Genomic DNA, 16,677 nt, shown 5'->3' on the forward strand with positions numbered 1-16,677 from the left:
TAACAGTTACTTCTACCGCCCCTCGTCCTCCACCCTCCCGCCGAATTATAACTCGACACAAATCTTATCAGATCCCCGGTTATCTTCTCTCCTCGGTTCGTCTATTATACCTCCGTCAACCGCCCCCCCTTTTCCGTCGCCTTCGCAAGCGGTTTCTCAACTTCCTTCTCGACCCGACTACGAGAACCGTCCCCGTATCTGCCGCTGCTGCCGCCGCCGTCTCCGACAGAAAACGGAACGTTCTTTCTTTATTTCTTCATATGATAAGTCTCTAGATACTGAATTCGGTTTGTAAACGGCAGCCATTTTAGCTGTTATTCGAGGACATAATTTCTTTTTCGTGGGTGATGGTTTAAAGCTTTTTAAAATGCAGTTTAGAGGAAATGCGACAAGAAAAAACGATATTTTCTGGAAAATTAAGGAAACTTTTAGTGTTTTATGAAATTTAAGATTTAATATTTTTATAATTTGACTATTTATTAAGTATATTGAGCAATTAGAAGAAATTGAGCAATTAGAATCAGATTTAACAAGAGAGAGACAGAGAGAGAGAGAGAGAGAGAGAGAGAGAAGAAAAAATATTTTTCTATATCAATATTCCTATACTCTGACGAAGTTTTTTAGCGGACACACAGCCGACTGATTAACCGGGTGTAATTCGGTGCTTTCGATCTAAAAATATCCAGCGAAATACAAAGATGAGAATATATAAAACTTTAATTCGACCAATAGCATGCTATACCATGTTACAATCATGGTGATGTGATTTGCACATTTCAAAATTCTATGAAACTAAGCATTGACCAAAGGTTCAACTGACTACTATAGGAAATCAACTGATGAAATATGAAATTATATAGAATATTTTAAGTAGATTGCATAATCCAGATCTCACACTCAAACCTGTCTATAATAATTAGGGTGTTAGTTTGAGGGCAACTGAAGTGGACGTATGAATGCAAGAAATAGACTAAACCATCTATTAGACAATGGGTGGTTGACTACAATAAAAGGGTCTACCAAGCACTATCAATACTGTAGAAAAGAAGAAATCTAACTATGAAATTAAAATACTAAAATTGAAAATCAAAATTGAAAGCAGAGTGTATAAACGGGGTATAATCCAAGTAGTTCAGTTAAACCCACAGCCTATGGGAGAAACATAAAAGTAAAATGTCAAAACATTACTCAAAACCAACTGACCAACAGTGGAAGATGTTGAAATATACAACTATGGAGATAATATATCTAAATTACGCAGACATATGGAGAGTGTAATCAACGCCAACTATAGATCAATTGAACCTGAGCAAGCTATAAATAGTTTTGTAAATTATTGAAAAATAAAACAGTAATGCTAATCAAAGTATGAAATTAATAAATTCTTAATGGGTATACTCAGTACAGGAAGTCTAAACAGCCGAGCTGAGTCCCCCACGAGGTGAAGCTGCAATAAAGTTTTTAAAAATATGTTTAAATTTAGTACAATTTAAATTAATTTGAGTATTAAGACAGTTAGAGTTTTCATTTGTTTCCCTTGTAATCTCCAAATCTTCCAATAAATCCAACTCCAAGTAGTTTTTCTTTCTACTAATGTCATATAAGATAGATAAACCAGTATTGATGTTAAAATTGTGTTTACTGGATAATAAGTGTTGACCAAAACTTGAAGAGATTAGTCTTTTCAAATGTTCTGAAATTCTAGTAGATAACTTTCTAATGGTTCTACCTATATAAGAGGCATCACAATCATCACATTTTAATTTATAAATACCACTCTATATACGAAGACGGTTGCGTTTCGATCTAATTTGAGTCTCTTACCACTCCCTAACACGTGTTTCTGGGTCTACCCCAGAATTTCTGAATGGTTTGATTAAGCTTGGTTGTACAGTTTACTTTAATTGCTATCGACACATTTAACTTCAAATACCACTTTTGTCAAGTGTGTTCATTCTATCTTTGGTATTGTTTAAAAAGGAACCTGAAGTGTCAATTGTAGAAGTAAAAAGTTTAGATATTTTATTGGAAAAGTTGCTAATATAAGCAAATGAGAAATATCTGATGTTATTTGAAGCATTGGGTTGAAGTAAACATTGTGATGAATATGCAAGCTTTTCTGCAATTTTGAGTTTAGCTCTATTTAGCAGCTTATGGATAATGTTGCGATCATAACCATTATTGAATGCAATTTGCTTGAGAGTATTAAGTTCTAAATTGAAGTTATCATTAGAAAGTGGAAATTTGAGTAACCTATGAATGTAACTGTTTAAAGTAGCCATTTTATGTTGGGTTGGATGTTTAGATGTTTCATGTATAACATGATCTGTTTGAGTAGGTTTTCTGTAAATATTGTACTCTAGAGAATCTTTATAACGAGATATAGTCATTTCCAAGAAGTCCAACTTATTGTCAGATTCTGGTTCCAGTGTAAAAGAGATGTTTTTGATCTAAGCTGTCTAAGAAAATATCAGCTAGAAAAGGTGTTAATGGAGATCCCATCGCTAAACCTGTTGGTTGTTTATATATTTTTTGATTAAATTGGAAGAAGTCCTGATCAAGACAAAATTTAAGCATAGTTAAGATAGCATCTTTGTCTTTTGCTGGTATGTTGCAATTGTTTAGAAGGTTGTGTACTAAAGGTAATGTTTCATCTCTCGGTACAGAAGTAAACAAATTGGAAACATCAAAAGAAACTAAATAAAAACTCTCTTCTATTTTAATGTCATTTAAACGTTCTATTAGATCTACAGAATTTGTAATGGAGAACTTAGGTTTAAAATTAGTGATAAACTGAATTGTGTTATAAATAAACTCTGATAATATAGAAACTGGAGTGTTACAAAAACTTACCACAGGCCTTATGAGACAATTGTGTTTATGGATTTTAGGAAGTCCATATAACCTAGGTGTTATAGGATTAGATACAGTTAATTAATTTTATTAATTTATTAACGTGACGGAACCTTACACGGCATGTGATTACGCAGTGGACTATGGTAGTCGAAAGAAGCTAGGAATTATTGTCAGCCGATTCTTCCTTCAATTAGTAATAGTTTAAAAGAACTTTTCATTAATTTTCCTCAATCCTCAAAAAGTATGTAGAACGCATAATCGCCTCTTTCAGTCAAAACTGGGTTATTGCAATATTTGCTACAAGTACAATAAGTACAATAGACCACAATAATTAATATGCTCCACGATTTAGTCTGCATTGACACTGAAGCATAGTGAAGCAGTGAACACGGACCTCCACGTCCGGGCAGAGTTTTAGCCGGCTCGGACACGAAACCGTGTCGTTAACAAGCGGCCTCAATCTACGGTAAATTCGGTGGCTTTTTTTTTCGCTGAGTATTACTTCAGAAATAACAACATTGATAACTGATAAAAATATTTAACTTTCTGTACATTTGTAAATGTTTTACGTTCGATCTGGAAATTGAACTAAAGAAAAACATGAATAACTGCTCTAGAAAGAAAAAAAACAATCGATATAACTTTATAATACCATTCCATACTAGATAGAGTTGAAAATATTAGTCACATGGGCAAATACTAATTTATTTTCGCTTATGACAGCTTGATTTTTAAAAGATATATTACATGCTTTCATGTCGTATTCTTATTATAACATCGATTTATTTCACTGAATTGCACTTACATAAAGATACATTAAGTTTTTTAGTTCATTTAGTTGGGACTCCGCTTCAACAATTTGTTGTTTATTTCTTTGCTTTTTTTCCATGAATATTTCTATTTTCATGTTGTGCGTTCTTGATAGGTTCTTAATGGTTTCTTAAAAGCCATAGGCATAATGGAAATATTGCTTCCTTTTTCACCTTATCCGCCTTATTCGGAATGATGATAATTTGTCTGTTTTGAACAGTCCTGTATAAAGACCGTTGTAATCTACGATAAAAACTGTGATATTATCTATTTCCAAACCGGGTATAATTGTTATTATTGCCACTTGAAAGAATTAAATGAAGTTCAAATAAATATTTTCAGTTTCAGACTTTTTGCGATGGAGTCACTAACCGTATAAAACAAACGACGAAATCACACAAAATTATTCTCTGACGAAAGGATCCACCAAAATAGAGTTATTACAACGGCTAACAGCATTCTATCTTCAAGAAAATCTTCAAACCTAGTTTAACATGACAAGTAGTACGTTGACTTCGAGCAGCCATGGATAAAATACAAATTTTTAGAACGATCGCCAACATCTGATAACAAATAACAAACACGATGGATTATAAACAAAGGAAAAGCAAAATATCTTGATGGAATACGTAATATTAGAGATGAGCGAGATGTTATAAACTACAATTATTTCTTAATTTTACTCTAATAAACACAATTAGAAAGTGATTTTGAATCTTCTTGTTAGTTTAATCTGCAGCTATTTCGATCACAAGCTTAACTTCATTTAAGATTTCTGTTAATTAGTCTCGAGGAAACCTATTACGATTCGTATATTTGGTGGTTGGTCGGCCAAATGTAATCCAATGATTATTGTTGGATACTCCACTCGTTTCCATATGGATTTTATTCTATAGAGTTATATTTAACACCTACATCTAATTGCGTCATAACATTTATTATTCATTGTTTTCTTTTAACTTTTATAGAATTTTCATTTGATCAGCATCTTTAGCATCAGCAACTTTTTGTATCTTCTCTTTGTATTTGATACTAATTGTTCGTTATTTCTTATTAATTTTTATCTTCCTCAGATCGTTACATCTTCCTCAGATCATTACTACATCTTCCTCAGATCATTACAAAATATTTCTTTTTCATTACTTCTCTGATTTTGCAGTTTGTTTGTTGCGTTGAACACAGTATTACTCATAATTATCTGCTGAAATGGGAACATAGGAAAATCGAATAAGAGTTTGTGTATGTAAAATTAGTATCTAAACAATAGCACAAACATGAAGAATGTCTTAAATGAGTGGGTGTATTACCATAGGGTGCTGGATACAAATATGAGAGCTCTTAGCTGTAGTTTAGAGATATCTCACACATTAACGCTATCCAAATAAACGAAAAATTTATTAAACTTTGATCAAATGAAAGGCAGATATCGAGCACAGTTTATTAATTAAATCTTGCCCAAGTACTTTAGCTCTTTCATTTGATCAAAGTTCATTTATTCGAGAATTCAACCTTATATCGAAACATTTATTAAAGAGAGAGAGGTCCAAATAGCATTAACAAAATTCTAGAACTAAAATACTACTGACTAATTAATAATAACTTTGGAATTTATATGTGCTATATTGTCCGTCCAAGTCACTAATAGATGTGGCAACCTTGGGTGTCTAAGGGTGCCAAGAACCTATACAAAAAGTTCGTACACAAACTAACACCGGGACAAATCTTTTGACAGATCGGAGAGCACTATATACATATATGTGGAGTAACCTCTAGACGGATTTTTGAGGGCTTTTTTTGAAACAGAGATGTTGCTTCATGCCTTAATTTGCTCTCTAAGGTGTTTTCGTTGCTCAGTAAAGTTCCAGATATTACTCACTTAGACTATCCTAATGAGAAGAAGAATTGCAGTGCATCTACTCAAGATATGGAACCAGATTTAGATGATACCAGTGAGGAAAATAAACTAAGCGGATCAGATTCTTCACATGCTCGTGGAAATCGGCGTCCATATAGTAATGTATCCAGAATGCGAAAGAGTTTCTTCTGATTCCGTTCCTAGTTGCAGCTGGGACATTAGTCAAGGTACTTCAGGTAAAGGTTGTGAATTTCGAGATATTTACACAACATTGACCAAAGATAACGATTTCTCCTTATTTGAACATGGATTAATGTTAGGGCCGTCAAATGTATAGTCGCATCTATTTATACGAATTAACGATTGCCGCCAACAATTAAATTCTCCAGACATGTCCCTACTTGAGAAGAGGTAGTAATTTATCAGATGAACAGAGGAATTAATTATCGTCAGACCTGAGTTTATCCATTATGCAATTTAATCTAACAAAATTGAAATTGAAAGATTGGTCCCAATCAATTGCTCATTTCTACTCCGAGAACTAACAAATCTCTAACAATAAACAAAATTCAAACAACAACAACCAACCAACAGGGATGGGTATTCGTTCGAATGGATTTATTCTAACAGTTAGAAAGAGATCGGTGACTCGCTATCCGGAACACCCATTTTGGGACACAAGTTCAAAGTCATGTAATAATTAACTTCAGTGATTCATAAGGAGAAAAGCTCTTCTAACCTCTAAAGATCATCAGACATGTGGGTCCCACTGTTCCATTAGAACACACATGTCACTCGGGGCTGGGGTTCTACAAAAATTGTTGTGTGTGTGTTGGAAAAAAGTTGTACAGTCAGCAAGATGCGTACAGAGTTGTAAAGTTACATGATGATGATTATTTGCATATATTTTTATTGATTTCATATTCCTTGTTTTCGTCATGACAGTCTTTAACATATTATGAACTGGCGTCTTCACTGAATTATTCTCCATTCTTTCACTGTAATGTAATTTGTGAACGTTTTTTATTGAGTCCCCTGCTTTAACGCTTTATTTTATTTGAAAATCTGAATAAAAAGGGATAATTGTTAATAAAATGGTTCTTTGTAGGAAATTTCTACGATTTAAGGTAATATTTATTATTCTTAGATATATGTTAAAAGCAGCTGCTTCCATTCTCTCACTAATGATAAAGTATTGACGGTAATAATCATACAATAGCACTGAGAAACAGAGGAAAATGCCTCGTTTCTGCGGGAATATTTAAATAAGCATGGCGTTTATCTTACTGTAATAATTGGAATAGTTTCATTGTATAATCGTCAACACCCATCTCTAACAGGAATCCGCAGTTTATGATTACGAAATTAAAAAGCAATTTTTTGATTCAACTTACCATGACGTAGTGCCGTTGCATTTCAGTCTTTTCACTAGCTAATTTCTCGCATTCTAGTTTTAACCTGAAACGAAAAAGACAAATTATAATAATTAATACATATGAATGAATGCGTCGGGATGAAGAAACAACTGCATGGGTAAACATGGGGAAACTCTTAATTTTCAATTATAGTCATTAGTGACGAACTGGCGGCGCGTTGTATTTTCTTTCTTGCGCTACGCGTAAACAATCGATTTTAACGGTATCGATTCCAAGATTTATGCACTAATTGCGATATAAATTACACGATGCAAACGATTTCGAGTAATTAGTAGATGACATAACGTATGGTGTCAAATTGCGCCAATTATGGCCAAATCATAAAGATTAACGGAAATTTATTTCGCATTTAAATTTCGCAAATGTAAGGATATTCTGTAATGGCATTATTAACAGAAATAAAATAAAATGGATGACTATAAACACGCAGAGATCCAGAGTTCAAAAGTTTAAAGACTTAGGTGGCATACTAAACCTCAAATGGGATTGGCACAAAGAAATATGGACTGAATATAAATTGCAAGCATTATATTTCGTAATAATTTCGCGAAATATATTGTACTGAAACCTGGCCCGGGGAACTAGGATCACACAATCCTTATAAACGCTTTTAAAAGATGGACTTTACGACATTATTCGAATACCATGGGTAAATTACGTTTCAAATTAAGGAAAACTAAGTGAGATAAAGTTGGACGACAACTTCATTGTTTTATCAATAATTTCCTAAGAACTATAACTATGGGTTACTCAAACTACTCAGAATGAGGAGAAAATACTATTAAATAGATATATAATTGAGACATTCTAGAAGAAAAAATACACGTTCTTCACGGAATTGCTAAGCTTGCCTATGACAACATGCTCTGTCGAGTAGAATTAGAATACATACATGTTTAGAAGAGCATTTTGAAATATCCTCGTCAGTCTTATCCTATGTAAGGATATGGCGACGCCATGATATTCGATTGACTGTAATTGACCATTCAACTCTATTTTAAGCTCTGTGAGATGCTTCCGGAAGGGAGAGTACTGTACATTTTTAATTTGATCGGACTACCGTGAAAAAGATCTACCTCTTGATCTTCTGCCATGTCCACTTTCAGCGTCAGCTTTCTTGATAGTCAACGTTTCAGAGGCATATGTTGCGGTACCCACCATTATTTGTTCCACCACTTTTTAAAGTGCAATTGTTTGGTACAATCGTGATACTTGGCTTCAAGGGATAATGCCTTTTGCCTCGTCGTCAAAACGTTTGTCGATAAGGTCCATAATGCTTTTTTTGTATCTATATGTACCTGTATTACGTACCTGACAAATCCTCCTCTCGGATTTTCAGCAAAGAATCTAATCCTGGAATGATTCTGTGGAAATAAAGCAATTGTGCACAACATCAAAACCTGCCTCTAGAATTGCTGATACTGAAGATGATGAACTGCTGTTGCTCAGACGACGAACATTATCCGATTGACTATCACTATAATAATAGTAACATGCAATATGTACAGTAATCTCAGAAACAGTTTGTAAAAAGTTTTTCATTGTTTACTCCTTTTGCCTTTAAAGTTCTTACTTTACTGTTCCCTAAAAGTTACTTACAAATGAAACAATCACTCATGATGCACGCTTAAAGAAAGTCAAAATGCTTATCAGAAAATTGAAATTTTGCCCAAAAAACTCTTAATTGAGCACCCTAGAAGTAAAGGGGTATAAGTGACATTTTTGTAAATATTGAGAAAACTGCACTGCTAAACTGGAAATCTTTCATTCTATTTGGAGGTAAAGAGATTCAAGCGATAAGTCTAATAGGTGCTGCTTTCTAGCGGCAAGTTTCCTTAGCCTCCAAGTCATTTATGAGTAAGGATTGGAAGAGAAGAGATACAAGTGCACTTGTACCCCTGTTCCCCTGTGCCAGACTGTTAGTTGAGTTTGTTATCATTTTCAATATAGCTCCTAAGTAATACTTTAATGTAAACTGCTGCGTTTTACGTTATTATAAACTACAGTGTTTTTAAGCAGAGTTCGTTTTGTTTCTTTGCGGAATACGGAGCCAATGATAGAGGAATTATCTGCTAATGCGATAAACCACCAAAGCAGACTGGCAAGAAAAGGATTCGTAGGCCAGATAACTGTAAAAAAACAGGGCTAAAATAGCAAGAAATTTAGGTGAAGCTTACATGGACAAAAAACACAATATTCATAAAGCTAAAAGGTTACGAGAATTTGAAAGTCATCATTGTTGGAATAAATGTACCAATATTAGTTCACAAAAATAAAGACTTTCAGTTTTTAAAGAGTATTGAGCATTGGGCACTGGAATCTCCAAACTGCTTTTCTAAATCGATCCATACAGATTAAGTCTATAAAAACAAAAAAAAACTAAATGTAGTTAGCAACAAAGAGGTGTCATGTGTTCATAATCTAGAAAGTTTTAGAGTATATATACAGTTTATAATAAAAACTCTTGATGTCTCTAACAAACGTGTACAAAATATAGTTGAGATAAAAGAGGAAAGAAATCACCCCCAAACAAAATTTCTGAAAGGGCAATTGAAATCATAAAGGAGCATATTAATAAGTTTCCTAGGTACACAAGTCACTACACCAGAAATAAAACTCCGAATAGGAGGTATCTTCTTCAGGAGTATAATTTGAAAATAATGTACAAACTTTATTGTGATTTCTGTAAGGAGTAAAAACAGGAAGAACCTGTAAGTGAAAGCTTTTACAGGAATATTATTAATAATCAGTTCAACCTTAGTTTCAAAAGGCTAACTGCAGACAATCTGTGATAAATTTCAGATAAAAATAAATCATGATTCGGCAGAAGAAAACGCTTTAGCTCAGACAGAAACAGTTTCACTTACGTAAGGCGGAAGTCGTAAGAACAGCAAAAGATGAGTGTCATGACCTAAAGGATGCTAGAAAAGTTGCGATCATCTTCGACTTCGCAAAAACCTATGCCAACTCCTAATGTGTCAACTTCTAAAGCATATTATTTAAGGCAATTATGGATGTATAACTTAGTGGTCCATAAACTACAGACTGGAACGACCCACTTCTTTATGTGACACGAAGGTTAGCCGTCACGTGGATGTCAGGAAATATCATCTTGTCTCCTAAAATATATCAAATGCCTTCCCCCATCTGTGAAACACATAACTGTATTTAGAGCAACTGTGGAGGCCAAATGAGAGTCATCTGACAGTCAAATTTTGGCTCTACATTTTCAGAAAAACTTTATAAGTGGCCATTCTTATAATGAGTGTGACCAAGACGTCGGTTTGATAGAGTTAAAAAAGAAAAGAACCAAAAAGAACCTGTATGTACATCAACATTGGATGGAGCTTCTACTTCTACAAGTAGAAAGTTCTTTACAGTACAGTTCAAACACTTACTTCATACTTCAAAAAGAGCGTAAGTGAAATACAGAGCATTCAACGATTGCATTTTAACAGGACAAATCTTTAACCCTGTTTTACAAGAAAACAGCTGGAGGTATCATAGAAGAGTTTAGTGAGCTATTTATGAAACCCATTCGAGCTGGCAAAAACTCTGCCCTTCTGCCAGATCTCTTGCCAGTAACAAAATGCCTCTCATTAAGCAAGCTAAATATTCAAATCTTCAACTTTTTACATTTTTTACCTTTATGTTGCATTTCTTAGAAGTGAAAGAGTACATGTGTTACTTAGCAACCTAAAAATAGCTCCACAATGAGTAAAGTCAATAAAATTATGATTTCTTGTTACCAATAATAATAATATTAATGCCTACAGTCACTAAACCGGAGAAAGACAACTAACATTCAAAAATCATGGCAATTACAGTGAAAGATCAACTTTGAACGACATTTACTCAAAATTTACTTTTTGTCATTTATACTCCTTTACTTCTAGGGTCCTCAATTATACAAAAACAATCGAAATCAGGAGATTTTTTACATTTAAAATATGTTCAGGAAATTGCCAAATCTGTGCTTTCTATAATTTTCAAAGCAAACAGATGATAAAAGAACAGACATGATTGCATTCCATAACACGTCACTTAATCTAGACAAAAACCCTTCGCGGACTGGTATACGAAAATTTTCGTATACTGACCTCTGCAAAATGCAACTCTAAATGTAAACTTTCAATGGACTAATAAAAATTTAATGAACGTAATCTCGTTTGGACCACCAAAAAGCTAAGAACTTAGGGGTATTGCTATAGAAATTGACACAAGTAAGTTCAATTTCAAGACATTTATGAGACATTCTAAAATCTAATATAGGATTACTCGACAAACAACCTTTGGAATGTTAACTATAATAAAAACAGATTTCACTATTACAACAAACAGTGCTATTGGTTGGAATACTTCCTCATACTCACAATACCTGGTATAGATTAAATTCCAGTTAAATCTTTAAAACCATTTGCACGAATACGGTAATAAAAGAACATTTTCTATCCTAATGCACATTAAATAAATAATAAAAGAGCAAGTTTGTAGATCATAGCTCAGCAAACTGCAATTCCGGACCTTCGTTGATGCTTTTTTGCTTAGCCTCGTATCATTAACTGCACAACAATATCGTTGTAATAACACACAACGGCCGTTCGAGATTACCGCGTTAGTTGCTTTAATTTATTATTATTACATTTTCTTTTTACAACGACGGAATTAAAATTTTTCAAATCACGACGTAATTGTCTGCGCCGTACTGATATTTCTATTTTACAGAGAAGGTCTAAATATATTTGAAATGCGGATGAAACACATGCTGGGAGAAATCAAAATATGGATAAAACAAAATGTAATGAAAAAAGTCGAATACATAACATATAATAGCTCTAAATAATAATAGGCAGTTGATTCGTGTATCCTCTTAGGTTGCTCTTCAAAACACGCATCCAGCATTCACATTAAAAATACATTATTCCAAGATACATAATACAATATAAACAAAATATATATATATATATATATATATATATATATATATATATATATATATAAGGTGACAAAAAGAATTATACCATCCTCAGAGCAACAGGTTTGCTATGGCCACATTCTGTCACCTGTCACATTTATATTTGATACACATTTCGATTTTTACGCATATATAAGTTTGAAAAAGCATCTACAATTTTTACAAAAATGCACTGTTTATATAATGTTGGAACTCTAAAATAAATATACAATAGATCTCTCTTCCAACGCTGTACTCCAAGTTTTAGCAATGAATATTAGAAGAAGAAAAATGTTAGTTTATTGCTAATAAAATAAGGTACATGTGTCACTAGCATGAAACGTAAAATATTACATCGTTTCAATCTGCCTAATATTTATTTCCGTATTCATTTTAAATTAAGTTTCTAACTAAAAGAAGACATTCTAAAGATAAAAAATAATAAATCCGTAAAATAGTTTCGAAACACAATTCAGATTTCTGCCTTAATCTGAGCCTTCTAAAAATTGCAAGGCAAAGCAGACGTTGATAAAGATGTTAATAGAAACATGGGGAATCTAAAATTTGCATTCCACGACATGTCTCCTCAACTAAGCAGAAATCATTAGCGAATTGGTTTCTTGTACTCATACAAGATACGTATTCGGATCTACTCTCTATGTCTCTCAATATGTACTCTGTCTCAATATTGTTCTGAAGCTATTTTCTTGTGGCATTTTAAATTAATTACTATTTAAATTTAGACACAATTTAGATTTCTGTCTTAATCTGAGAGCATTCTAAAAATTGCAAGGCAAAGCAGACGTTGATAAAGATGTTAATAGAGACATGGGGAATTAATTACTATTTAAATGGGAATAAGCCACAATTAAAGGTTAAAATACGTTTATTGACGTTTCAATTTCCACTTCGGAAATTTCAAACTAATGTTTGTATTTTGAGAACGATTTCCGAAGTGGAAATTGAAACGTCAATAAACGTATTTTAACCTTTAATTGTGGCTTATTCCCATTTAAATAGTAATTAATTTAAAATGCCAAAAGAAAATAGCTTCAGAACAATATTGAGACAGAGTACATATTGAGAGACATACAGAGTAGATCCGAATACGTATCTTGTATGAGTACAAGAAACCAATTCGCTAATGATTTCTGCTTAGTTGAGGAGACATGTCGTGGAATGCAAATTTTAGATTCCCCATGTCTCTATTAACATCTTTCATCAATTTTTAGAAGGCTCAGATTAAGGCAGAAATCTGAATTGTGTTTCGAAACTATTTTACGGATTTATTATCAGATGTCGCTATTGCGTCATTTTAGTGTTGTTTCTTAAAGACAGGAAAGATTTATTTTTCACGTTGAGAACGCCTATGAATACTGTTCTGATGAGCCTTATTAAGGCGAAATACGTATAAACAGATTGTTTTTTTTTTCATAAAAAATAATATTAATAAGAAATGATGAGAATTTCTCATATAAAATAAAAACTATCATTTATTCAAAAAACCTTCAACTTCATAACAAATTCCATTTTTCACAGCCTCACACATCCCAAACTATCATCAAATGATTCTGTCATGTTGTCCACAGTAACTGGCGTTATCGATCTCAAAACTTCAGTGACCTTAAATCTGAGCTGTTCTAAATTTTTAGATCTTTCATATAGACAAACATGAGTTTTGTATTACGCACAGAACAAAATTATTTGCAGTTAGGTTGGTAGAAAATTGGTAATATAATCGTTTCGTTCGTCGATATTGTCTGCTGAGGAAAAGTTTTATTAAGAAATGCCTTAACAATGGCAGACTTAAACACACATTAACGATCCATTTCATTATTAAATTTTTAAAGACCACTAACAACATTATTCATTCATTCAACATTTGGTGGTAAAAATAGTGTCCGAACATGAATACTAAAATGTTAATACTCCCTAACAAGATAATATTACTTTCCTAATAAGATAACATAACACTGTTGCCGATATAAACTATATCTGTATTCCAGTTGACAGCATAAACAATGTTAAATCATTCCGCCACAGTATAGGGCTCAATGTCAACTAGGTGTTGAAAAACATTTCTTTTAAAAGCTCTATAGTGTTTCCTGTTAAATGCCAGATGGTAGACTATTATAAAATTTAATACACTCATATAAAGGACTTCTCTCTGTTACAGACAATCTGTGAAGTGGTAAATTCAAATTAAGGCTTCTTATATTATATTCATGATTGGGAAGCAGGTGATAAAACAAAGAAATTTTTTTAAAAAGGAACATAATACATTCAAATATATAGATGGCTGAGAAAGTGAGTATACTGACCGATTTAAATCGGCCTCTATAGGAGTATCCCGCCTTTAGTCCTAAGATCGCCCGGACTGCCTTTTTTTGTACTATAAAGACAGTTGAGCTATCTACTGCAGCACTCCAGAAGATTACTCCATATCGCATAACAGAATAAAAGTTTGCCTAATATACTGATAGTAAAATCCCCTGGTCTAGATAGCTCTTCATCACTCTTAATGAGTAGCAGGCTCTATTCAGTTTTTTTGTTGTATTTTGTATTTGTTCCCCCCAATTCAGATTCTGGTCAATATGAAGACCAAGCAATTTAACTGATCTAGCTGGTTCCGTGTTTTGTGATAGAAAATTAATTGTATCTGGAAACTGTTCTCGTGACTGGCTGGTTCTAAAGTAGACAAAAACTGTCTTATCAGTATTAAGCGACAACCGATTTCCACTGAACCACTGTTTAGACTTGCTTATAATTTGCTCTGCCACTGTGAGAAGTGTTTCTAAAGTTTATTCCCAGAAAAGCACATTTGAGTCCTCAGCGAAATTTACAAAGTTTGAGGACCTACTAACCACCGCATTTGAAAGGTCGTTTATGTAGACCAAAAAGAGAAAACGGTTCAGAGTAAACCTTATGTTTATGTTTATGTTGTACCTTATGTTTTGATCTCTTTCAGTCATTGCCGATTCCAGCTCGGTGGGAACATGTTTTATCGCCACAAATACAAAATTAAGTCCCATGAATGGCGCAAAAGGTACTATATGCTTATCTAAAATGGTACCTTGCTTTTGTCATAGAATCTTCATCCACAAGAACTAAGTCAGTATGGGCATCGGAACTTATGCCAACCCAAACCATAACTGATCCTCCTCGATATGTTATTCTGTCGGCAATATTGCATTGGCAAATCGTTCTCCATTGGCAAATCGTTGCAAATGTGATGGAAAAGATTTGATTTCGAAATTGCGAAGTCGTCGACGAACTGTCCAACTACTTACATCTACATTTCGAACTTTGTTCAGACGATTTGCCAGCTCACTTGAAGTTAGATGTCTATTTCTTGAACACAAAGAAATCAAAAATCGATCATTACGTGTGCGGATTTAGCTGTCCTATAACCTGATTCTGACTTTCTAGTGTAGTTGCCGTTTTGATTGAATTTATCAATAATTTAAGCAGAAACTAAAAAGGTTTTTTTATATTGAAAAGGAAATTTACGAACACACTATATTGAATCTTCACTATATTCCTATGTGATGGTTTTGGCATTCTCTTATAAGTACCTACATATTGATACATGGAAAGTTTTTAAAAATTCCTCAACTATCAAGAAAACACAGTAAAAACCAACGGGAATAATCAAGCAAAAAGTTAATTAAATATTAATTTAATCAATGGGAGAAATATCTACTTCAATGATTAGATCTTTCTCGTTGATTATTATCAACGATCATAAATATTATGTCGGTATTTCTCTTATACCGTTTACTGTTTACAATAATACGTTGGATCAAATCTGTATCGAAAATTCCATCGCAGATATTTATTTAGTAAATAAAACGTTCAAATCAATATACAACTGTAACCGTAGAACCGTGTATTTTCATCAACTCATCGTTAACCGCAAATCCTATCCTGCTTTTTTAAAGAACTTTCTCCTATAAACCAATACCAACGATTATTGTATCTGAGGAAATGCTCGAACAATACTCGTAATCATAAACGTGTTTCGAGCTCTCAACAATACAAAGTAAACGTTCCCACCGAGCGAAATTAATTATGATTTTGTTAAAATGTTATAGTAATTGTAGAAAAAAAAAGTAGAGAAACATTGAAAGAATATATAAATGTTAGTTGGAAATTCTCACGATGCATTCGCGGGACTAAATCGGTTTCTTTCATTGCTTTGTGCGATAAATGAATGCGGCATGTTGTACTGGCAGTGGCGGAAGAAAATTGAAATATCTGGTATTCATTAGAATTTATAAAAGAGTTGAACTAGTTCTCTAAAAAATAAGTCATCTTCTTTTTGTAGGACATGGTTATGTTTATTTTATCATCCCAGCTCTTATAATGTTGATGTCTAGCTGTTATACCACTATTTCAGGGTCTTCCTAGTGGTTTTGAATTGGGTTTATGTGTTTTTTTCCCGTTTCGCTATTATTCCCAGATCCATTCTATCGAGATAATCGTATCCTGGTTGTGTCCATGTCACCACATTCTGGACTCCGGTTTCTCTTAATGTATCACCATTCCTTATTCTACCTCTGAGAAAAATTCCCTTTATCTACACTTAAAAATCAATCTAAAAGAATAATCAAAATTATACCTGATAAGTAACTGTGGAAATAATTACCAAACCATGAAATATGCTTTGGTTTGTTTTGGATTATTCTAAAGAAGATATATATAACGTAAGCATCTTGCAAGACAAAAAAAAAGGAAACGCTCATGAAATCACATTACTTAATAAA

At 33.1% G+C, this 16,677-nt stretch overlaps 1 protein-coding gene across 3 annotated transcripts in view; it reads right to left on the bottom strand.

The window, feature by feature from the left end:
- Window positions 1–16,677, bottom strand: part of gro (TLE family member transcriptional corepressor groucho) — a 577,477-nt gene that overhangs the window by 170,477 nt on the left and 390,323 nt on the right. For all 3 annotated transcript variants that reach the window (XM_072523889.1, XM_072523886.1, XM_072523888.1), the window contains exon 3: window positions 6,916–6,979. In XM_072523889.1, coding sequence (XP_072379990.1) covers window positions 6,916–6,979 — 64 coding nt within the window. The remainder of the gene's footprint in view (window positions 1–6,915; window positions 6,980–16,677) is intronic.

The sequence above is a fragment of the Diabrotica undecimpunctata genome, chromosome 2, assembly GCF_040954645.1.
Source record: "Diabrotica undecimpunctata isolate CICGRU chromosome 2, icDiaUnde3, whole genome shotgun sequence".
Taxonomy (NCBI): Eukaryota; Metazoa; Arthropoda; class Insecta; order Coleoptera; family Chrysomelidae; genus Diabrotica; species Diabrotica undecimpunctata.